The sequence below is a fragment of the Heterocephalus glaber genome, unplaced genomic scaffold (assembly GCF_053883595.1).
Source record: "Heterocephalus glaber isolate CG9 unplaced genomic scaffold, H.glaber_assembly_v1.0 deba00001444, whole genome shotgun sequence".
Classification (NCBI taxonomy): Eukaryota; Metazoa; Chordata; class Mammalia; order Rodentia; family Bathyergidae; genus Heterocephalus; species Heterocephalus glaber.
This window is the reverse complement of record NW_028258297.1, coordinates 28,031,738-28,055,629: the sequence shown is the minus strand read 5'-3', so window position 1 is coordinate 28,055,629 and position 23,892 is coordinate 28,031,738. Positions and strand designations below refer to the sequence as shown.

The window sequence follows — 23,892 nt, the reverse complement described above, 5'->3', positions numbered from 1 at the left end:
ATGTTTATAGCAGCACAGTTTGTAATAGCTAAAGCTTGGAAACAGCCCAAGTGCCCATCGACTGGAGACTGGATAAAGAAGATGTGGGTTTTTTTATAAAATGGAGTACAACTCAGCCATAAAGAATGAAAAACTAGAGTCATTTGTAGCTAAACGGATGCATATTGAGGCCATACTCTGAAGAGAAATAAATAGGACACACATGTGTAAATACCAAATAGTTTCTCAAGTGTGAGAAACGGAAAGTGTAATAAGGACTAAAAGGATTAATAACTAATAATTGATACTTTGAAATAGGAAAAGGTCCAAAGGGGTAGGGGTGGTGGGAGGAGATGGGGAAAGGAAAGAACGGAAAAGAAAAATTATGAGAAAAGAAAAAAAATGGAAATGAAGTATGTAAATAGGGAAGGGTGGAGGGGTGAAGGGTGCACAGGTAATGAGGAAAAAATAAGAACCAAGATACATCGTGTACCGGTACAAGCACCCACTGATAAACGTAAATGTACTGTATACCTAAAATGAACCAATAAAAGAATTTAAGCAAAAAAATAAAAAATAAAAATAAAAATAAATAAATAAATAAAAAGCAGTGGTGGCGAACCTATGGCACCCGTTTGTTTTTCTCTTAAGACAAATGAAGTTAATGTAGAGTTATTTTTTCTAAACTAAAACCTCAGATTCAGGTTTAATTGCAGTGTTGTCACTTCGCAATAAAAAAGTGGGTTTGGGTGGAAATTTGGGCACTCAGTCTCTAAAAGGTTTGGCATCACCAATGTAGAAAATAATATATTCAGTGATACCTTAGAAACAAGAAAATACCATGGAAACTGCTCCAGCAACTATTGGATGACTCAAAAAATGGATTTAAGAATTACTGGAAGAAGGAAAGATGAGACAATGACTTGAGATTTTTAAAGAATTTATTCACTGAAATCATAACTAGAATTAGGATAGTTCTGGCTGAGGAGAAAAAATAACAATGGGATAAGCACATTCAGCGTGAGGGAGAATATTTTGAGGGGAATTACTTACAATGTGTCTTTTATTATAATAAACTTTAAATTTAAACACTCACCACTTATTTTGATCACACTTCATATAGTATCATTTATGCTGGTGGATTAATATTTTATTCCTGAAACACTGCTGTTATAAAAATATGAAAATTAATGAGTGTTGAATCCATAAGATATTTTCTTTTCTCACCACATTATAATATGGACACTTGGCAATGAAACCACCTAGAAAAAAGGATAAAACCTCCATTCTATGTGTTGAGAGTCAAGGGTCCCTATGCGGCAGCAAACCCTGGTTCAAAGAGCAGCACAAGGGCCGGGGATTTAGCGCCTGCCTCCCAAGCTCAAGGACCCGAGTTCAATCCCTGGTACCAAAAAAAAAAAAGAAACAAATTACAAAAGACTCATCAGATTAAACAACAAAGAGTAGCATGAGCAAAGCAGGTGCTGGAGAGGATACTGAACGTTCTGGTCTGGAGACATTTGTGTTGTTACCCCTGTGTTCTATACCAAACTTTCTCAATATGATCCCATAATTCCAAAATGATAGTTTCCTCTGATGCAAAACAAAGGCAGATAACACATTCACTGTGTGGAGCAATCCTGCTCATACGATACATGTGCCATGATCTTGAACATAATTCACCCCAAGACTTGTCATGATCATCCTGGCTTTCTCATTTGGATGATCCATTAATTTTGCCCTCAACTATCCCTCTTTTCTGGTACAGCTCAATCCAAAGATGACCTGCAGTTTTTAACCAATAAGACGGACAATACACTAGATCTATATCTCCAATACTAGGATAAGTTGGCCAGGGTGCTGTTTTCATCCTTTGAATCACATTCTATCATTTGTCCTCCTTCAGGCTTAAATCCAATTATTCTGTGATACAAAGGCTTCCTCTGGAATAGCCAAATCAGAATCATTCATACCACTGCAAGTCTGAAGTCACAAAATAGGAAACTGAAGTGCTACATAAACTAGACCCTTTTCAAAAAATTACTCCTTTGGGACAGACCATGAAAGCCTTCCGATTTCCTAAAGCCTCTGACTCTAGGAACTTCTTTAAGGTCTTTAACATACCCTTTGTAGGACCTTGGATGATACACACTAAATATATATTCTAATGCAGTCCATATTTGGGGGGAAATATAGATAGGAATCTAGTGACACTCATGTGGAACCTCATTTTCATAACCTGAGGCATAGCACACAGTGTGAATGAATGTAACCAAGAACCCATAAAAAACTACCTAGAAGAGCAAGATCAAACTCCAGCCCATGAACTCTACCTCCAGGAACCCTAGCAGTCAGGCCATAGATTAAAAACTTGAAGGACTTCATCTTCATTCTTTATTCAGGAGGTTGTGTGGACTGAGGAGAGAGCAGCCACTACCTGGGTTCCAGTGGGGGTACTGCGGAGGCCCAGTCCTGTTCCCAAGGGAAAGCCCTTGATCACAGTGAGGGCAGCCTGGCCCATGACACCTTCTTGTTCTCAGAGCACTAGAACCAGCTGTGCCGTGCTGGGCCATGTTTTCCCAGAGTTCCATCACTACATCATTTATGATGTAGCCCATGCCTTCATCACATGCACTAACAGTATCAGATGTACTGACTTAAGGAAAAATTGTAAAAGAACTGATATTTGTTCATGATTAGAGACAGAAAATAATATGTGCCAAGAAATGAGGGCTGGTATAGATTTATTATCAATATTTACTTCCTGTTATTCAACCAATGAAACATTATGCTTTGAGATTTGTAGTTCTAATGAGCAATATTTTTAAGTAAAAAGATCTGTTATATATGATTATATGTTGTGGTCTTAAGAAGCCATAGATAATTTTTTTAATTTTTAGTCACTGATGCTGCGAGGTGAAGTCAGATCCTGGTACATGCTAAGAATTTGCTCTACCACTGAGCTCCACCACTGCCCTACCATCAATAGTTCTGACCAGGTCACATCCTGAGCAGAAAGGTCTGTGTTGTTTGATGCTACAGCACAATTTAAATACCTGGGAATCAGGAAGTACTTTACCTGCACAACAAATGGAATCCCTTGTCTGAAGTAAAAATCTTTTTGCACAAGTACAAGATTGATTCTGACTTTGTTAACTTCAGTCATCCCAGTTCTGGTGAATTCCAACCCTGAGAAAGAAGTTGGTGAAGAATGGAGAAGAATCACTGGCTTTCAAATTATTTTTCTGCATAATTCACCCTTCCCTCTTGACGAGAAAAAGGTGTCAATGTTCCTGGCTTCCATAATTTTATGTTGCCCACATACCTGTCCCCTCCTCTATAATCTTGGCATTCAGTTGAAGAACAGCAACTTGAGCCAACTGCCAATCTACTAAGTCCACATAGGTCATTACTGGTTGTGTGATGCAGCCTTGGCTGTCCAGCTGATAAGTGAGAAAAACATGGTTAAACAGCATGATGCACCGACCAGACACATGGTCAAACCCATACAGAGGCCTTCTTTGGAAATAACCAACTGCTTAGAATTCTGATTTAAACACTGGGTTTAGCGCTAACATTTAGTTACTGTGTGGCGTGATCTTGAGCACATTAAGAGTAGTATCCCTGGGCTGGGGATTTAGCTCAGTGGTTTCGCAGCCTGCTGCACAAGCACAAGGACCTGAGTTTGATCCCTGGTACCAAAAAAAAAAAAAAAGAGTAGTATCCCTTTGCCTTTGTTTTCTCATCTACGTAAGGATTTGTGTAGATTAAATATATTAATATATATATTAGACTACCAACTACTATGTCATAAGAACTTAATAGTCATTTCCTATTGTTTAAAGAACTACCATTGGCTAGAAACTGATAGAGTACATGCCTAGTAAGTTGGGGGCCCTAGATTCAACCCATGGCACTAATAAAAAATAATAAACTGTGATGAACATCATTATTTCATTCTTTTGACTAATATGTGGGGGACAAATTGAGTTCTAAATCTCTGGAAGTCTTCCTTCAATAATAGTAGATTTGAGGACTACCGTTGTTTTTTTCTTTTTTCTTTTTGGCAATTCTGGGAAACAACCCAGGACTTGTGTATGCCATACAAATGCTGTACCACTAAGCTGTGCTCCCAGTCCTTTAGCTACCATCTTTGGATATTTTGGTATGCTTTTCCTTCCAGACGTTCTTTCTACATTTGCAATTTATAGCTTCTTTTGGATGTTTACAAGCCTCTGAACAGCTTTCACTCACCTCTTGACTGATTTCCTCACATCCGGTGCCTGTGCCAGAGAAATAAACATACAGAGGTCCAAAAAAATAGTCGACAAGATATTTTCGGCATATATTTAACTTCACATGTCCTCGGACAGGCTTCCCATAGGTGTATCTGTCACAAGAAAAATTCATAGGAACCAAGGGTTTTTCCAAAAAGAAAGACCCTCTCTATTTCCATCCATATTCCATACTATGCATTAGTCACATAGATTTACTCCATGTAGTTCCAAGATAAAAACGACAGCTGTAGTAAACGACTATGAACAAAGCTTTTTTTCTGAGTACTTTACATAGATCATGTCATTTCATCCTGTTTATGACCTCAAGAGAGAGATGATATTACTTCCCCCATTTGGGAGTTCTGGAAAATGAGGCACACACTGAGGCTATGTGAGCCAATAAGGCCACTCAACTGGTAAGTGGTAAAGCTGAGACATTAGCTTAGTGTGCTCTCTCTCGCTCTCTCTCTCTCTCTCTCTCTCTCTGGTACTGGAGATTGAACTTGGGACCTTGTGCTTCCAAGGCAGGCGGCAAAACCAGTGACCTAAATCCCCAGCCATTAGCTCTCAACCATTGTTGTCTGTGCCTTTAAGTCTTATTGGGACGTGGTTCATGTTCATTGAAAGCAAGGCTTGATAGAAACATTCACTAAAAACCTTCTCAGTCTTTCTCACTTTAGTCTATTATTTCTCTTTTCTGATCCATTTATTCCTCTCAGAATCTTGAATGAAATATCTTAAAACAGAATTGGAGGCTAACGCAGGTCTCTTGTATTTGGTCTTTAGTGAGATGTGTAAGTTAAATCTGCTAGTGCTGTTTTGGGTTTCCATGCTTGCAAACTTTAATAGCAACTTTTAATTATTTAGACCAACATCCACACTTTCCTGATACAGCAATGAAAGATCAAAACAAGATAGTAATATCCTTTAGTTATAGAGACTTAGTGACAGGTGCTATACTTGGACCAAGAACTGTGATCTCTGAGATTTATGCTCTGTCTCAACACAATGATGGTTCATCACAAGGCCACATTTGTTTTCTGAACACCCTTATATGTTAGGACAAGTGTATTTCACCTCTCCAAAGGGTGAAACTTACTGTTGGCTGAAACCATTCATTTCATCATTTTTAAAGCTCTGTCATTATTAGAATTATCCCAACTTGTTTTTTCCTTCCAAGTGATGGAATGGACTTTCTTATGTAATAGATATAGAGTGGTAATTATAGTTGGAGGGGATATAAAAGAACGTCATGAACAGAAAGTTTTACAAGAAGAGATGGCTTAGGTATTTGTATATTTTTATGGTGGTTCAATGAGATGTCTTTCAAAACATTTTAAATTTATGTTGAATAGCCTGTACAGGTGTGTGAATACCAAAACATAATAAAGCCAAGGTCACAGTACATGGAAACACACATTTACTAAAGAGATGTCTGCAGTAGCAACAGTGTTTTTCTATCCTACCTGATCCTCCAGAATGAAAATAATAGAAACATGAGAAAACAAGGCAAAAATATACCTCCAAAAACTCTTAACTCCCCCAAAACTGATCTCACAGACATTAAAGTTGATGAATTCACAGGCTATTAGTAGTAGAGAAAGAAAGTAAAATTAACTCACATTCCACACACTGTCACATTCACTTCTTTATCCAGGAATGAGACAGTCTTCGGACACTTTACTTGCACATCAAAGTTGGGGAGCACTATTGAAAGAGATCACAGAAATACAGCAGGTGGGCAAGATGTTTTTGCAGTTGGTTAAATGAAAACCAGTGCTCAGAAATGATAACTTTAAAATTTTACAGTAACACCATACGAAGGAGTGGTCATATGTTATATTAATCCTAGAAAATCATAGAAGCTTCCACTTAAGAAAAAAGAACAAATTTTGGAAAATAATTTCCTTTCAAAAATAACCAAACTTTTATAACATTCCAGGTTCATAGGTGTTAGTACTTCATAGAATCAGTTGACGCCTGTCCCTATCCATACATAATAAATGCATTCAAATGGACTCATACTCTGGTAGCCAGACACTATGACATGCAATCTTCCAAAACCATACCATATTCTTCCACACTGAAGAAGTGTTCTTTCTTTGCTTCTGATTGCTTTAGGACCATGATCTTGTAGAAACCCTGAATGGGCTCTGATGACAGACTGAAGGACAATTGTTTAATTCCATTCTCTGATGTAATATCCCACCATTGCATAATTTGATTTGTTTGGGGGTCCTACATATATTAAAAAGGTAATAAGATGTACAGGAAAATAAAGAATTAGAGGCTATGATGCATGTAGGAAGACTGTATTAGTCATTAATCATTTGGGAAGTATCTACTAATATTACTTGGAAAGAAAGGAATAGGAGCATGGGACACAACACACCAGTTGTCTGGAATGTGGGAAAACTTCAGATATCGTCTCCTTTTAATCTACAGTATCCTTGGACTATTGTCATGACTTTCCAAACATCAATTTATTTTCAATATACTTATTTCTTTTGAACAAGAAATACTTTGTTTCTTACCTCAATATAAATGAGAGGAAACTAAAACAAAAGGAAAACAATATGTTAGTAAAAAACCTCACAGGTACAGCAAACTCAAATACAATAAAATTGTTCCAGATTATATGGAAAGGGGGAGAAGAGAACAATGCTTTCCCTCTAATTTCTGAGTTCTGTATAAATCTTCTGGATTGTTTTATGCTCCCAGAGAAGATGAGGCATTTTCAAAATGTCCAAGACTGAATGCTCATAATCAGTTTTTCTTAGGTTTAATTTGATTTAAAACAATGTTACCCTGATTGCATTCCTGAGCCTGTGGAGTAAGATTCATACCTGAGATACTTTGGTGAACGGTGAGATTTTTCAAAGAGTGGAAATGTAAGGCTTTTGAGGATTTGTGTTCTTAAATTACATGAAGGGCCTCACCTGGCTGTCATGATGTGGTGTGCCTCCACTTTGCCACTACAGGGCTTCCCTCCTGGCTAAGGCATTAACAACATCTGAGTGCCTAAAAAGTGCAGAAGACAAGAACTCTTTGGCTCCTTCCCTTTGGTGTCATCTCTACGACAATCTGGTTCTCTTCTGGGGTTAAGGTCCTGTGGCTGATTCCAGGTCATTTTTCTTCCTCCCCTCTGCCACTCATACCACTGATAGTCATAAAATACTCACCGACTCATTCAGCGGGCGTGAATTTTTATCCACAGACACAACTCAAAACTTCACTGAAAAAGGAAACTTTTCTGAGTAGACTGAGAGATGCGGGCCTTCCAGGTAGCCCGCCAAGGGGACATCTCATGTGTGGAGCCAGCATCCATGGAGCCCCTACCTGACTGTCCTGGCGTGTACATGGGCTTGTCTGTCTGGACAATGACAGCACTTTCTCTGTTCTTCACCAGCACTGCCATCCTGTCCCTGAACACATGTGTCGGTCCTTTTATCTGGACAGACAGGAAGGCGACCTCCTTAGGGGAGGAGCATCTCGGGAGTTGAGGACAAAAACAGATCAGAAGGCCATGGTCATCCTCCTTGTGGAGGCTGCAGCATTTCTCCTTGCCCTGTTCTCCCTTTACTCCATAGGAATGCAGGTGAGCCCACATACGTTATTTATTTCCTTACTTGCCTATTTCCCATGAATATTACTTAAATACAAGGTAGAGGAGAGTAAGTCAGAAAGGGGGGTAAGGAATGAAACCCAAATTTTCATGTGACTAAAACAGTACCTATGAAACCACAGTTACTTTTGTTGAGTAAATATGTCTTAATTAAAAAGTAAACACAACCCTGAAAACCACGGGAGAGGAGAAAATGTAATATGCTAATGATGGTAGGAATTATATCTTGAAGATGGATTGCCCAAAGAAAAAACTAGAAATAAATTCAAGGTATCGAATATATGTAGAAGATGCAGCCCTTCTTAGTAACAGTATTTCAATTTGTACCTTAATAATAAAAAAAAAATACCTGCCCTGTCTAATTCATCCTTTCTCTGGCTAGTAGGATTTTTGTGAGAATTTAATAAAAATTAGCATATCCATAATTACCAACTGCCTCAGTTTTGAGTGGGAAAATGTATACTTTCTTCTTTGGTTGTGACAAATTTTCTACGTTGTTCTTTGAAGTCACTGATGTCCTTCTAGGTTAATTCTCTGAAATTGAAAACCACTCTCCCGGTCCCATAGACAGCAGCTTGTACTCACAGTGAAGGAAACACACTGGAACAAGTCCTTGTCAATGACGAGGTCACTGAACAGGCTCCTGTTTCCCACACTGGACTCCAAGGAAGCACTTACAGTCACTGTCTCATTCAGGTGGCACAGGTGGAGACAGCTTTTCTCAGGTACTTCAGTGTGGAGCCAGGAGGGCACCAGCACCATGTACTGCCTGGAAAGGGAGCAGGCAGGTTGGGTGAGGAGAGATGCATTTTCCATGACTGTGGTTTCACCACAATAATTATTACCATGCTCACGTCTATACCCTGACAAGGCATGGTAATATGGTGAGCAGCAAGAAATTTTGTTTACATGAGCAGCTTTGGCAGTGGTGCCCCATTCAAGGTAGGTTCTAATGACATGATGGTTCCATACTTCCCTACTATGCCTGCAGCACTCAAGCTCCTGAATTTAGTTTTTAAGGACAAAATAAAAGAAATAATTATTCACTATACAAAGACACTCTATTAGGATTGGTTTCAAATGCTGTATTTAATTTTTGAAAAACCACCCAATGCCTCCTTTTTATTTTCAGTTTCTCCTCCCTAAACTCAGATCACTATGTGTGGAATTCAGAGTTGTATAACTGAACCAAATCATGACTGAGAAATAGATAAAGCTGAACTTCAAAGACATTTTCCCTCTTTCCTGGTATTAGAGATATTTTAGTCCTCAAACTGTCTATAATGGAGCCAGTGAATGCCATCTCAAAGTGTGTTAAATACCACTAGATTATCTCCCTTTATACCTGTCTTAGTTATTTCTCTCTTGTTGCTGAGGCAAAATATTCAACACTCACAAGTTAAGAGAGGAAAAGTTTATTTAGCTCAGTCTGTAAAGGTTTCAGTCCCTAATCTGCTGGCTCCAAGCCAGAGTGGCATGGCAGAGGGTCATTGCAGAGGAGAAAGAGTTCATGGCAAGCAGAAGGCAGTAAAGCAAGGAAGCAAGGAAGCAAAACAAGCCTCTCTCTCTGTCCCTTATATTATATTGTATCCAAGCTACCAGGACTAGGGCCATGCTAAACCAATCAGTGGACCCTTAATCCTAGCATTGCACCATGAATTAATCACACATTCTAGATTCAGCCACCTCTGAAAAAGCCCCACCTATGACTGCATGAGGCTTTGGGGAACATCTAGACATGAGCTATAATAATACCCCTTTTAAAGTCAAATATTCTTATTCTTCTATCCATAGGAAAGGGAAAAATAATGTGACAACCTTTGTTAATGTATTTCTTTCCAACACAAAAAATAAGCCCTATTGGTACTTCATAATTGTCAGGGCATTTCGATCCTTGCCATAAACCCTTTACATCAGGTAATGTCATTTAATAGACACAGAGACAGGGTCAAGGAGCCTTGCCTAGAGTCTTATCTGACTCAAATTGACCCTCCAGCCTTCATATTTAATCCAATAACAAACAATAATGGATTTCACCCTTCTTTTTAAGATTATTGTGTTTAAACGGCTTCAACACAAAAGAGTGGGTCTTAAACACTGTACTTTTAGGTCTTAGTGGCAGACAATTAAGAAGGCATTTTCCTAAGTCAAATTACATCTAAGTTAGTAAGACTAATTACTTTAGAGTTGACAAAAATTTTATAAAATCATAAAATATTAAAGCTGAAAAGGGTATGCAAGAATTTAGGTGGAACAAGTAGAATGGTGATTACCAGAGGCTGGAGAGAGGAGGCAGGGAATGTTATTCAAAGGGTACAAAGCTTCAGTTAGTGATGACAGAATCATCTGGCTATCTATCGTGCATCATGGTGAATAGAACTAGTCATAATATACTCTATATTTCAAAACTACTGAAAGCCAATTTTTTAAAGTCTCACCAAAAAAGATATGTAAGTTAGGTGATTATTATATTTATTGCTTATCTAATCAATCCACATTGTACACAGAATCCAAAACATTACATCACATCCCATAAATACATAGAGTTATTATTTGTCACTTAAGAAGAAAAAAAGAATGTAGATAGAGATTTGGGTAGAAATTAACAATGGAATGGGATAATTCAAAGACAGTTCACTGTATAAGAGGACCCTGGTGTTACTCATGGTTCTGCATGGACTGAGGCAGCTGCTGTTAGGAGATCAACAAAAATCAGAACAAAACCTAGCAGAGCATGTCTGCCTGTCCCCATGGTGTAGGGAGAATGTGCAAGAGGTGAGAGCGTGGCATCCTCCTCCTTATGGGGTCTGACTCCAGTGACTCCCCAAATCCCCTGGAATTTATTTGTGAGCATGCTGTATGCAAACAGGAAGCTCAATGCATGGCCTCCAATGAGCACATAGGATTTGGAAACACTCCCCATGCAGGTCATTGCTCTCAGGGTGGCCTTGTAGAGATCCAGGTTGAATCCAAACAGGCTCCAGAATGGTGCCAGATTATCTGTGTGTCAGAACTTTTTCAAATAAAAGCCCTACATCCATCAAAATTAACTCCCTACTCCTGCTCGCTCATTATTCAATGTTGACAAATGCATATGGTCAATAACTACCACAGCACTCGAGAAATATAGAGCAGTTCAATTATCCCCAAAAGTTTTCTCAAGCCACTTTGCAATACCTCCACTCCCTACTGACACCAGTAATGTGCTTTTTGTCTCTTTAAGTGCAGCGTTTGCACAATGTCACATGTGTGGACTCATGGAAACCTACTATGTGTAGCCTTTTGAATCTGACTTCTTTTACGCAGCAAAATGTATTTGGTTTTCACACATTTTGTTGTCTGAATCAGTAATGGTTTTCTTTTTAACTGATGAGTAGAGACTATACCACAGTTTGTTTATACTTTAACCACTACCTGTACATTTGTGCTATTTGTAGTTTTTAACAATTATTAATGAAGTCCCAGTCACCGTGTATGAGTCTTTGTGTAGACATATTTTTCATTTCTCTTGAAGAAATACCTAGAGAAGTAGGATTGGTAGGTGATCTCATAAATGTAAATGTCACTGTATTGCATTTTCACATTGATACTGTGTAGACCCCAGTTGTCAGGAAAGGTGAGTTTAGCAATTGATTATCAAAAATAATTTATTAAAGGCCAGAGATTTAGCTCAGTGGTTTCAGCACCTGCTGCACAAGCACAAGGACCCGAGTTTGATCCCCGGTACCAAAAAAATAATAATAATTGATTAAAAATGGAAGCTGCCATTATCACTACTTTGTGCCATCAGGAATTACTTCACTAAAACTGCAGTTTTTTGGGCATAGACCATATTGATGAAGGGACTAGTAAGTATTACACGGAAGATACAAGCAGTTTATGTATGCAGATTTCAGTAAGTTTGCCTTAAGGGGAAGAGCAGAAGAGTGGGATTGAGCATTTTTCACAGAGAAGTATCTTTCATTACTTAAAGGTATGTAAAGGTTCAGGGTGGATTATGTGTTAACTGGGGAAGTGATGGTGATAGAGAAAAAAGTTGAAGGACAGTCCTGGAGACAAGGCATGCAGCCCTTCACTGGAACAAAAAAATGCATTGCTTGTATTGGTTTGGGTCTTAAATATCTCTCAAAAGCTCCCTACCGTGCTGCGCAGCAAGCGATCCAGTCTCCGCCGCCTGGCCACGTGCGTCGCCAGCCAGCGGCCCTCCAGTGAAGGTCAAGTGACTACTACCTGTCTCTGGCTGAAGGCTGAAACGCCGACTGCCTAATGCAGGACCCTCGTACAGCCCAGGTGTATAGATTGAAGCTTGGGGCTGCTGGTGTGAGCATAGGATGCTGGATTTCAACGGGATACCTTTCACCGTTTAATTACTGCTTCCGTGCCGGGCAAGTTTGTCTAAACTGAGATTGGAATAATTGATGGAATGGGCCTGGATGATCCAGAGGTTTTAGAAGGAAGAACTGAAAAATATGTGGATACTTCTTTTGGCAAGCCCTCTGATGCCTTAGTTTTGGGGAAGATAAATATGTTGATTGCATCCTCCTTGCAAGACATGGGAGGCAGCACACCATCATGCCTACCAAAGTCAATCACCAGGCAAACATCTGGATTTTGAAGGAAGAGGGCTGTACACACATCATAGTGACCACCACCTGTGGCTCCTTGAGGGAAGAGATTCAGCCCGGTGACATCATCATTATCGATCAGTTCGCTGACAGGACCACCAGCAGGCCTTGGACCTTCTATGATGGAAGTCATTCCTGTGCCAGGGGAGTGTGCCATATTCCAGTGGCTGAGCCATTTTGCCCCAAAACAAGAGAGGTCCTCCTAGAGACCTCTAAGAAGCTGGGACTGTGGTGCCACTCAAAGGGGACAGTGATCACAATTGAGGGAGCCTCATGTTCCGCACCTGGGAAGCAGATGTTATCAATATTGCCACAGTTCCAGAGGTGTTTCTTGCTAAAGAGACTGCAATTTGCTATGCATGCATCACCATGGCAACCAATTATGACTGCTGGAAGGAGCAGGAGGAAGCAGTTTCAGTTGATCAGGTTTTAAAGACCCTGAAAGAAGATGCTAATAAAGCCAAAAGTTTACTCCTCACTACCATACCTCAGGTAGGGTCCATGGAGTGGCCAGAAATCCTCCATAACCTGAAGAATATGGTTCAATTTTCTGTTTTACTACCAAGTCACTAAAACAGAATGGCTGCCTAGAAGAAAAGATGACTTCCTAATTTTAACCATTTTGAGAATTTTACTTAACTTAAAAGAAGAAAAGATAGGAAAGACATGTAGCTTTCATTCCCTTGCCTGCAAAAGAAGAACATGTAGTAAGAAAGACAAGACACTAGTTGGAGAAAAAGTATCAAACTAAATTCTTTTTCTCCAACTAGTGACAGGATCATATGGCTTTTTCCTTTCCTCTGTTAAAATGATGACTTTTGGGGTCCAGGGATTTAGCTCAGTGGTTTCGCTGCCTGCTGTGCAAGTGCAAGGACCCGAGTTCAGTCCCCGGTACCAAAAAAAAAAAAATGAGGACTTTTGGGGGTGGATCTTCCAATGCTGAACCAACACTGCCATCCCTATAACAAAACCACTTTCTACCCAGATCTGACTTCTAATAGTTTGTTTTGTTAAACAAATTTCTATCTATGTTCAGACTTTTTTCTTCTATTATCTTTGTCCAGTTTTAGCATTAGCACAATGTTGATTTCCTAAAATGAGGGGAGAAGTGTTCCTCCTTTTTTCTGTTTTAAATGTTTGATATAATTTATCAGTTAAAATATATACAAGCCTGTTGTCATATAGGTATGTTTTCAAGCTAGGAATATACTTTCTTTAGTAGGTGCTATTCAAATTTTATATTTCCTCCAGAGTTAGTTTCATTAATTTGTCTTCTAAGGTACTTCTTAGAAGTTGTCAAATTTATTTCAAAAAAGATTTTTGTAATATGCTTTCTATAACCTTTTTGTTGTTGTTGTTAAATTCTTTTATTGGTACCTTGTAGGTATACAACACAATTACATTTCTCATTGGGAATTGTACCTTTACATAATGCATCTTGGTTCTTATTTTTTCCCCATTCCTAGCCCTCCCTTCATGCCCTCCACCCTTCCCTATTTACAAAGACTTTATTTCCATTTTTTCCATTTCTCATCATTTTTTCCTTTCCTTTCTTTCCTTTCCCCTGGCCCTCCCACTACCCCTACCCCTTTGGACCTTTTCTTCCTATTTTGCATTATCAATTATTCATTCTAATCATTGGTACATTTTAGGTATACAATATAATGACATTCATCATTGGAAATTTGCACCTTTACATAGTCTCTCTTGGTTCTTATTTTTCACCCTTGCCCAGCCCTCCCTTCAACCCCTCCAGTCCTCCCTATTTACAAAGATTTTGTTCCTATTTTTCCGTTTTCTCATATTAATCCCATTCCCTTCTATCCTTTCCACTAGCCCTCCCACTTCCTTCCCCTTTGCCCCTTTTCTTCCTATTTCACATTATCTATTATACATTTTAGTCCTTATTTACACTTTCAGTTTCTCACACCAGAGAAACTATTCAGTATTTATACATGTGTGTCCTATTTATTTCACTTAAGAGTATTGCCTCAATGTGCATCCACTTAGCTATAAATGTCTCTAATTTCTCATTTTTTATGGCTGAGTAGTACTCCATTTTATACCCAAAAAATGACATTTTCTTTATCCAGTCACCAGTAGATGGGCATTTGGGCTGTTTCCAAGTTTTAGCTATCACAAACTGTGCTGCTATGAACATGGGCACACATATATCACTGTGGTATGATTCTTTTAATTCTTTGGGGAAGATCTCCAGCAGGAGAATAGCTGGGCCAAATGGGACTTCTAGTCCTAGTTCTTTGAGGTATCTCCATACTGATTTCCACAGTGGTTGACCCAGTCTACACTCCCACCAGCAGTAGAGCAGAGTCCCTCTTTCCCCACAGCCTCGCCAGCATTTGTTATTGGTTGATTTCATGATAGCAGCCATTCTTTCTGGAGTGAAGTGGAATCTCACTGTTGTTTTCATTTGCATCTCTCGAATGACCAGTGATGTTGAACATTTTTTCATGTATTTATTTGCTATTTCTACTTCTTTGTCTGAGAAATGTCTGTTCATTTCAGATGCCCATTTTTGGATTGGGTCTTTAAATTTGGGAGGTCTGATCTTTTAAAGTTCTTTATAGATTTGAGATAGTAGACCTTTGTCTGAGGGAGAGCAGGTGAAGGCTTTCTCCCACATTGTTGGTTATCTCTTCACACTGCTGGTAGTTTCTCTTGCTGTGCAGAAGCTTTTTAATAAGAAGAGATCCCACTTGTTGATTGTTTGTGCTAGTTCACAGGCAACTGAGGTTTTGTTCATAAAATCTTTTCCTACACCGATGTCTTCAAGAGTTCTACCTAACCTCTGTTCCAACTGGTTCAGAGTTTCTATTTTAATATTTAGATCTTTAATCCATTTTGATTTTAGTTTAGTGCATGGCAAGAGATATAGGTCTAGTTTTAATCTTTGGCAAGTTGAAAGCCAATTTTTCCAGCATCATTTATTAAAGAGGCTATCTTTCCTCCAGTGAGGGTGTTTGGCTCCTTTATCGAAGATGAGATGGAGATGGCTGAGTGTGTCTGGTGTTGTTTCTGCATCTTCTAATCTGTTCCACTGGTCCTCAGGTCTGTTTCCTTGCCAGTATCATGCTGTTTTTATCACAGTAGCTTTGTAGTATAGTTTCAGGTTGGGGATTGTGATACCCCCAGCCATGTCTCTGTTACCTAGAATTGCTTTTGCTATTGTGGGTCTCTTCTTGTTCCAAATGAATTTTTGGATTGTTTTCTCGAGGTCCATGAAGTATGCTGCTGGGATCTCAATTGGAATTGCATTAAATCTATATAGCAGTTTTGGAAGTATGGCCATTTTCACTATATTAATCCAATTGTAGTGGGGGACCTCAACACCCCATTGTCACAAATAGATCAACTAGACAAAAAATGAGTAATGCAATACTAGAACTCAATTGAACTCTTGAACAAATGAACTTAACAGGTGTTTACAGAGTCTTCCACCCCACAAAATCAGAATACACATTCTTCTCAGCTGCACATGAGTCATTCTCAAAAATAGAACACATACTCACACATAGAACATGTTTAAGTAAGTTCAAAGGAATTGAAGTTATCCCCTGTATATTATCAGACCATAGTGTGATGAAATTGGAGATCCATAGCAAAAGAAACTCGAAGAATTTCATAAACACATGGAAATTGAACAACACACTTCTGAATAACCAATGGGTCACAGAGGAAATTAAAGAAGAAATCAGACAGTTCCTTCAATTAAATGACAATGACAGTACAACATATTGGAATCTATGGGACACAATGAAAGCAGTCTTATGAGGGAAATTCATAGCAGTGAATACTCATATTAGGAAAACAGAGTGAGCCCAATTAAACAACCTGATGCTGAACCTCAAGCTTCTAGAGAAAGAAGACCAGGACAACCCCAGAGCTCATACAAGGGAGGAAATTATAAAGATCAGAGGAGAAATCAATGCAATGGAGACTAAGAGAATGATACAAAAAATCAATGAAGCCAAGAGTTGGTTCTTCGAAAGAATCAACAAAATTGACAAACCCTTAGCCAACCTTATCAGAAAAAGGAAAGAAAAGGCCCAAATCCATGCAATTAAGAATGAAAAGGGTGAAATTACAACAGACCCAGCAAAAATCCAGAGGATCATCAATACCTACTTCCAGAACCTATACGCCAAAAGGATGGACAACACAGAAGAAATGGACAGATTCCCAGATACATATGAATTACCAAAGTTGAACAAAGAAGTCCTAAAAATTCTAAACAACCCAATATCAACCAATGAAATTGAAAATGTAATTAAAAATTTAACAACTAAGAAAAGCCTGGGCCCTGATGGCTTCACTGCTGAATTCTACAAGACATTTAAAGAGGAACTGCTGCCACTACTGTTTAAACTCTTCAATGAAATTGAAAGGGAAGCAATACTCCCCAAAAAATTCATTCCTGGAAGCAACCATCACCTTGATCCCCAAAGCAGAGAAATACCCAACTGAAAAAGAGAACTATAGGCCAATCTCAGTAATGAACATAGATGCAAAAATCCTTAATAAGATACTGGCAAATAGAATGCAGAAGATCATCAAGAAGATCATACACCCTGACCAAGTGGGATTTATCCCAGGGATGCAGGGATGGTTCAATATACGCAAATCAATCAATGTACTACACTATATCAATAGAGCCAAGGACAAAAACCATATGATTATCTCCATAGACACAGAAAAAGCATTTGACAAAATCCAACATGCATTTATGATAAAAACCCTACAAAAAATTGGAATAGATGCTCTCTACCTCAAACTGATAGAAGCCATCTATGAAAAACCAACAGCCAATATCATACTAAATGCTCAAAAACTGAAATCCTTCACACTAAAACCAGGAACAAGACAAGAATGTCCACTATCACCACTCCTGTTCAATATAGTTCTGGAAACATTAGCCACAGCAATTAGACAAGAGAAAGAAATAAAAGGAATAAAGATAGGTAATGAAGAAGTAAAATTGTCATTATTTGCAGATGACATGATACTCTATATAGAAGACTCCAAGAACTCCACCAAAAGTCTTCTAGACTTAATAACCAAATTCAGTCAAGTAGCTGGTTACAAGGTCAACACACAAAAATCAATAGCTTTCCTCTACACGAATGAAAGACTCACTGAGAGAGAAATAGGGCAAATAATTCCTTTCACAATAGCATCCAAAAAACTGAAATACCTAGGAATCAACCTAAGGAAAGAAATCAAAGACCTCTTCTCTGAAAACTATGGCACTCTGAAAAGAGAGATTGAAGATGATATTAGAAAATAGACAGACATCCCCTGCTCCTGGGCAGAAAGGCTTTCTATATCCTTTTAAGTTCTGTAAAATCTGTGGTAATGTATCCTAGGACTTGATATTGTAATTTTTAAAATGTAGAATTGATATTGTGTAATAGGAAGAAAAGGTCTAAAGGACCAGGGGAAGTGGGAGGGGTAGGGAAAAGGAAAGAAGGGAAAAGAAAAAATATGAGAACAGGGGAAAAAATGGAAACAAAGTATTTGCAAATAGGGAAGGGTAGAGGGGGTGAAGGGAGGGCAGGGGAAGGGGAAAAAATAAGAACCAAGATACTCATGTAATGGTACAAGATCCCAATGATGAATGTAACTGTATTTTATACCTAAAATGTACCAATAAACTTAATGGGGGGAAAAAAAAGACAAGACAGTGCATATTAGAGACTCCACATAAAAGACTTGGACTACATGAGAACACAGAAGAAAAGCAAATGGACAGCAGACATGGGAGGAATCTTATCTTTTAGAGAAAAACTTAAGCAGATAATATTCTCCTTCTTTCCCTTCCTATTAAATTTACAACAATAAAGGCTGAGGATAATACCCAATTTCCTACTCTGCCAGGGAATATGAGGAAAAAATGGGACTCTGTTTTATGTGGGTGATGGTAAATTGTACACTCTTTCTCAAGAGAAGTTTGGTAAAATGCTTCAGAAGGCATAAAAATATGTATGCACTTTGTTGATCCCTCCTAGGAATTTCTCTTTAAAAATGTGCCAGAATACACACAAAAAGCTATGTATAAAGAGGAGTTTTTAATAATGTTAGTTACAATAGCAAGTATTCACAGCAATCTGAATATCCAACTGTTGGAGGTAAATTATGTTTTATTTATGATTGGATTGTGAAGCAGTCAACTGAATATCATGTTTTCAGATATTTAATGTCCTAAAGAATTGGCTGCTGTGTAATAAAAATTTCTAAATGGTAAAGCATTTTACAATACTAATTTTGTTTTAAAATGCCATGTAAATGTACAAAAAAACTAGAAGGAAATATATAAAATCTTTTGTTATCATATTTGAGGAAGGGATACTGGATAATTTTTTTATTTTCTTTGCATATTTCTCCATCTTTGCATTTTTCTACAGCGAATATAATCAAATAATAAAGTTGTGAAAATAAAAAAAAATAGCAAATAAATATATCCCTCAGAGTCCATGCAGTGAAGGTTCGGTCACCAGCCTGTGGCCTGTGTAGAACATTAGGGATAGGGCTACATGGACGGAAGTCAGAGCACGGGAACCTTCCCATGAAGAGGACATTGTGCCCTTGGCCCTTCTTCCCCTTGCCTTGCTTCCCAGCCACTGTGCAGTGAGCAGATTTGCCCTGCCATGTGCTCCCCATCACGATGTCTGCCTCACCACAGATCCAAGTAACCACGGACTAAAACCATGTGCCAGAATGAGCTCTTCTTCTCATTGTTTATTTCAAATATTTTGTCACAGTGAAAGAAAACCGGCTGGGGAATTCAGTACTCTGGGTACCTCGCTGAGCTGGAAGTTCACCTGTTCTGCTTCTGACTCTGCTCTCAAGAGCTGCCATTTACTGCGCTGCTGTACTGCGCTACAATTTTAATGTAACCTAATTTAACTCTCCCTGCAATGCTGTTCCCGTCCCCTTTCTGCGGGTGGAGTAACCAGTGCTTGTGTAAACTACTGCAGATTTCACAGCTCCAAGCAGCAGAGCTAACACTGGAACTCAGGTGGTGTGGATCCAGAGTATGAATTCTCCACCACTTCTCCAGTGCTATGCGTTTCTAATGAAGTCGACTTTGACCCTCAGCTCAGCTTCAGCTCTCTGAACACCAGCATTGGGCTAGTGATCTTTTTCCCTGCCTTGCTCTCAAGGTTGTATTTAATGAGAAGTCTTAGAAAACCCATTTGAAAGTACAAGAATAGCGTAGAGATTGAGAATGTAGACTCTGGAGCTAGACAGCCAGGATTCCATGCCTAACTCTTCCAATTTGCTCACAGTCTCCACGCCTCAGCTCCTCAAACTTAAAATGTGGATAATGATAGTATTCACCCAATAGGGGTGCTGAGAAGGCTCCAGGAAGAAAGTCATTGACTGAGCTGCTTTCTCATCAGAGACACAAAACTCAAAACCCACAACTTAGAAGAGGAAAAGTTTACTTTGGCTCATAGTTTGTAGAGGTTTCACCCCATAGTCGGCTGGCTCCAAAGGAGGGTGGCATGGCAGAGAGGAAACAGCTCATGGCCTGGCAGCAGGAAGCAGAGAGATCAAGGGAGGAGGGAGGGGATGGACCCTTCCAGGCCACATCCCAAGGGACACACGTCCCCCAACCAGGCTTCACCATCCAACATTACCTTTAGCCATAAGCTCATCAGCAGACTAACCCATTGATGAGTATCACATTTGCTACAAACTCTCCAGTGGACTAATCTACTGAGAAGTATCCCACTCCCGTGATCTATTCACCTCCCCAAAACCCCAACAATAAGCGCACGAGGCTTTGAAGGGACATCTAGATATAAAGCATAACAATCACGAAATGTACTTAACACAGGGAAGGAATTGTGTGCTTCAGGTTTACTGTTTGATTAACCATGTCAGCAACTTAGTTCATAGACTCTAGTGGTCAGAAAAAATGAGCATCACAATCGATCATCAAAAGTTCCTGGTTAAAATGGAAGCTGCATTGTTATCGCCGTTTGTGACATCAAGGATTACTTCAGTAAGACTGTAGCAGGGCCATCTTATATATCAGGGTTAGCTAGCAGTGTTAGTGTCCCTCCCTTCCTCCTCCCCCTCATAACAATATTATTATTAGAATCCTACCATTCTCAAAGGCTAATAAGGGAATAGTTATAAGTGTGCTATTGGTATCAGCACAACTGCAGAAAATGTTAATTAGATTACCTTTGTAAACAGGAGAACTATATAACTTTGACAAAGACTAGACAGCTTTGGAATACTAACAGTGGTGCCTCCGTTCATGAACTTAATTCATTCCACAATTCTGGGGAAGATGACCATAATTGTGTTCATCACCCAATGTGGAGTTCACAAACAGAAGCAAATTTTTGCTCAATACTTCTGTTTGTGGACAGAATTGTTGGCGAACAGAAGCATTAGTGAATTACTGCATTTCATCACATAAATTTTCTACTTAAGAGAAAGAAGGAAAAGAGGAGAGATCCAAAGAAAAAGGATTGGAGAGACAGAGATAAAAATGCATGGTGGTTTTTTATCTCCTATGAATCTTTGCTTTTAAGGGTCAGCTTCTCATGATGTTCTTTCTGCCTCTGTATTTAGAGCTGTAACCAACTCCCACCGTAATTCGTTTTGCTTCCCAAAGCATTAAACCCTTCTTATTTGTAATTCTAATTCCTTATTTGTATTGCTTTCTGTCCTTCTCCACTGTGAAGAAGTTCTCCGAGAGTGGAAAGTTTGTTGGCTTTATTTCCTACTGGATCACCTTGTGATTGTGCAATGAATAATTGTTGAATTAATATGTGACTGACTGTCCTGAAACAGAAAGCATCTGTGTCTGAATTTGGAGACAAAATAAGAATTATGGAATTAGATGCCATAAACCAACATTATAAAGTGGGCTTCTCCCACAACTGTTAGCAGTGGCTTATTAAATCTGTCTCTTTGCAACCTCCAAATCTGAGTATTGTATTTGAATTCTATCCAAATAAATCACACTAGGGTACATTTAGCTGCACTTTGAGAACAAACAGCTGAGTGTCATTTTGTCCAGTTAAATATTAATGATCTTTAAGTGCAAAAACCTCAGTTACTGGACATGACCAGTTCTTCTTGGTCAAGAGCCCATTTATGTAATCACATTAACCCATGTTACTAGTTTTTATTTAGAAACTAATTAGAATATTCAAAGTGAAAAACAATAAATATTTCTCAAGTCATTGCTATCTATAGTTACAATTCATTTCTTTGAAAATGATTTTGATAAGTTAGTTAATTTCATTGATTTTTGCAAAAAGATGATTAAAATATAAAATACATTAGTAATACTTTCAGCAACTAAAAATTAAAATCCTTTGTTGAATGTTTTACTTAAAATGACTCTATCTTATTGTCCAGGGAAAATAATGATTCATTTATTTCCCTGCAAAATCTCTGAGCATGAGAATTTTCATGTATCTGTGATGGTTTTTAAGAACGCATGAGAGTCATCTTTTGAGAAATTCCACAAGCAGAGAATCAGTTATACAACAGTACACAAAACAAAGCAAAATATAATCCCAGTTCTATTTTAAGTTTTTTAAGGCTTTTTTCTAAGTTGTACAGCAAATTACATAAACTGCTTTACTGAATATTGCAAGTAAAAAGAAATTGTATTTACTTTTGCCTGAAGCATCAATAAATTTTCTATTGATTTTGCTGTGATTCTTTCCTTCTTTGACCCAGGTTAATAAAATTGACAATTGGTGTGTGAAGATTAAGAATTTTATCTAATGAAAAAAGTATTTCAAAGCCAGAATTACAGAATCCTATGCACAGAAGAGGAAGAATAGATAAGCTATGAAAAACTGGGAAAGAATCAAACATTAGAAAAACCACAAAATGCAAGAATTTATAAATATGTGTCTATAACAAAGCTGAATGTAAATGGTCTTAATTCTGTAATTAAAAGACACATAATGACTGTCTTAGTTATTTTTCTCATTGCTGAGTCAAAATACCCAACACCCAAAGTTAAAGAGGAAAAGTGTGTTTTGGCTCACAGTTTGTAGAGGTTTCAATCCATAGTTGGCTGACTCCAAGGCAGGGTGGCATGGCAGAGGAAAAAATCAGTGCATTGCAGTCAGAAGGCAGCAAAACATCAAAGTAGCAAAGCAACAAGCAACAACAGCAGCCCTCTTTCTGTCCCTTATATCCTATCCAGGCTACATGCCCTTAGGGTGGGTAGCATTCACACTCAGGATGGGCCTTCCCATTATCCACACCTAGAACTATGCCAAACCAATCAGTGGACTAGTTTAGAAATCACACACCCTTGATCCCAGCATCACACACTTCATCCCAGCATCACACACTCTAGATCCACCCACCTCTGAAAATCCCCACCTATGACCACATGAGGTTTTGGGGTGACATCTAGATGCAAGCCATAACAGTGACATACTGGATTAAATAACAAGATCCACCAATTTGCTACATGCAAGAAACACACCTCATTTTTTTTATACAATGGAGTTCTACTCTGCCATAAAGAAGGGCGAGCTTCAGTAATAGCTAAATAGATGGACCTTGAGACCATACTCTTAAGTGATATAAATCAGGCACACATGTTTAAATACTCCACTGTTTCTCTGGTGTGAGAAACAAAAAATGAAAATAAGGACTAAAATGTATAATAGATACTGGGAAATGAGAAGAAAATGTTCAAATGGAAAGGGGAACAAGGGAGGAGAGAAGGAAAATGGTAGGAAGGGACAAGAAAAAAGTGAAAATAGAAGGAAAAAATGGAAACAAAGCTTTTGTACATAGGGAGGGGAGGGGGCTTGACAGGAGGAGGAAAGGGGGAAAAATGGCAGGATGTATCGTGTACAGGTGCAAATTCCCTACGATGAGTGTTATCATTATGTATCCCTAAAATGTGCCAATAAATGTTTTGCTATTTAAAAAAAAGAAACACACCTCAATAGCAAAAATATAGACTGAAAGAAAGTGAAAGATGAAAAGAAATATTCTGTGCAAATAGAATCCAAAAGCAAGCAGGAGTAACTATACTCATATCCAACCAGGCAGACTTCAAGACAAAATTAATCAGAAGGGACAAAGAAGGCCACTACCTATGGGTAAAGGGAACAATCTGTCCAAGAATATATAACAATTATAAATATATATATATGTGTGTGTGTGTGTGTGTGTCTATATATGCACCAAACATCAGTGCACTCAATTTCATTAAGCTAATGCTACTAGATTTGAAGGGACTCATAATAATGGATGGCTTCAATACTTCACTCTCACCAACAGACAGGTCATACAGATGAAATGATTAACAAAGAAACATCAGATATAAACTATATCATAGATCAAATGAACTTAACAGACA

The 23,892-nt window shown here is 38.4% G+C and overlaps 1 protein-coding gene and 1 pseudogene across 1 annotated transcript in view; one reads left to right on the top strand and one right to left on the bottom strand.

Moving 5' to 3' along the window:
* Positions 1-12,628, bottom strand: part of LOC101722069 (alpha-2-macroglobulin-like) — a 53,401-nt gene extending 40,773 nt beyond the window's left edge. Inside the window, 10 exon segments of the mRNA XM_087214234.1 lie at positions 3,059-3,168; positions 3,305-3,422; positions 4,234-4,369; positions 5,879-5,963; positions 6,326-6,494; positions 6,791-6,811; positions 7,439-7,491; positions 7,596-7,756; positions 8,468-8,646; positions 10,544-12,628. Of these exon segments, the coding sequence (XP_087070360.1) occupies positions 3,059-3,168; positions 3,305-3,422; positions 4,234-4,369; positions 5,879-5,963; positions 6,326-6,494; positions 6,791-6,811; positions 7,439-7,491; positions 7,596-7,756; positions 8,468-8,646; positions 10,544-10,813 (1,302 nt within the window). The 5' untranslated portion in view covers positions 10,814-12,628.
* On the top strand, positions 11,899-13,079 carry LOC101722426 (S-methyl-5'-thioadenosine phosphorylase pseudogene; annotated as a pseudogene).
* The last annotated feature ends 10,813 nt before the right edge of the window (positions 13,080-23,892 follow it).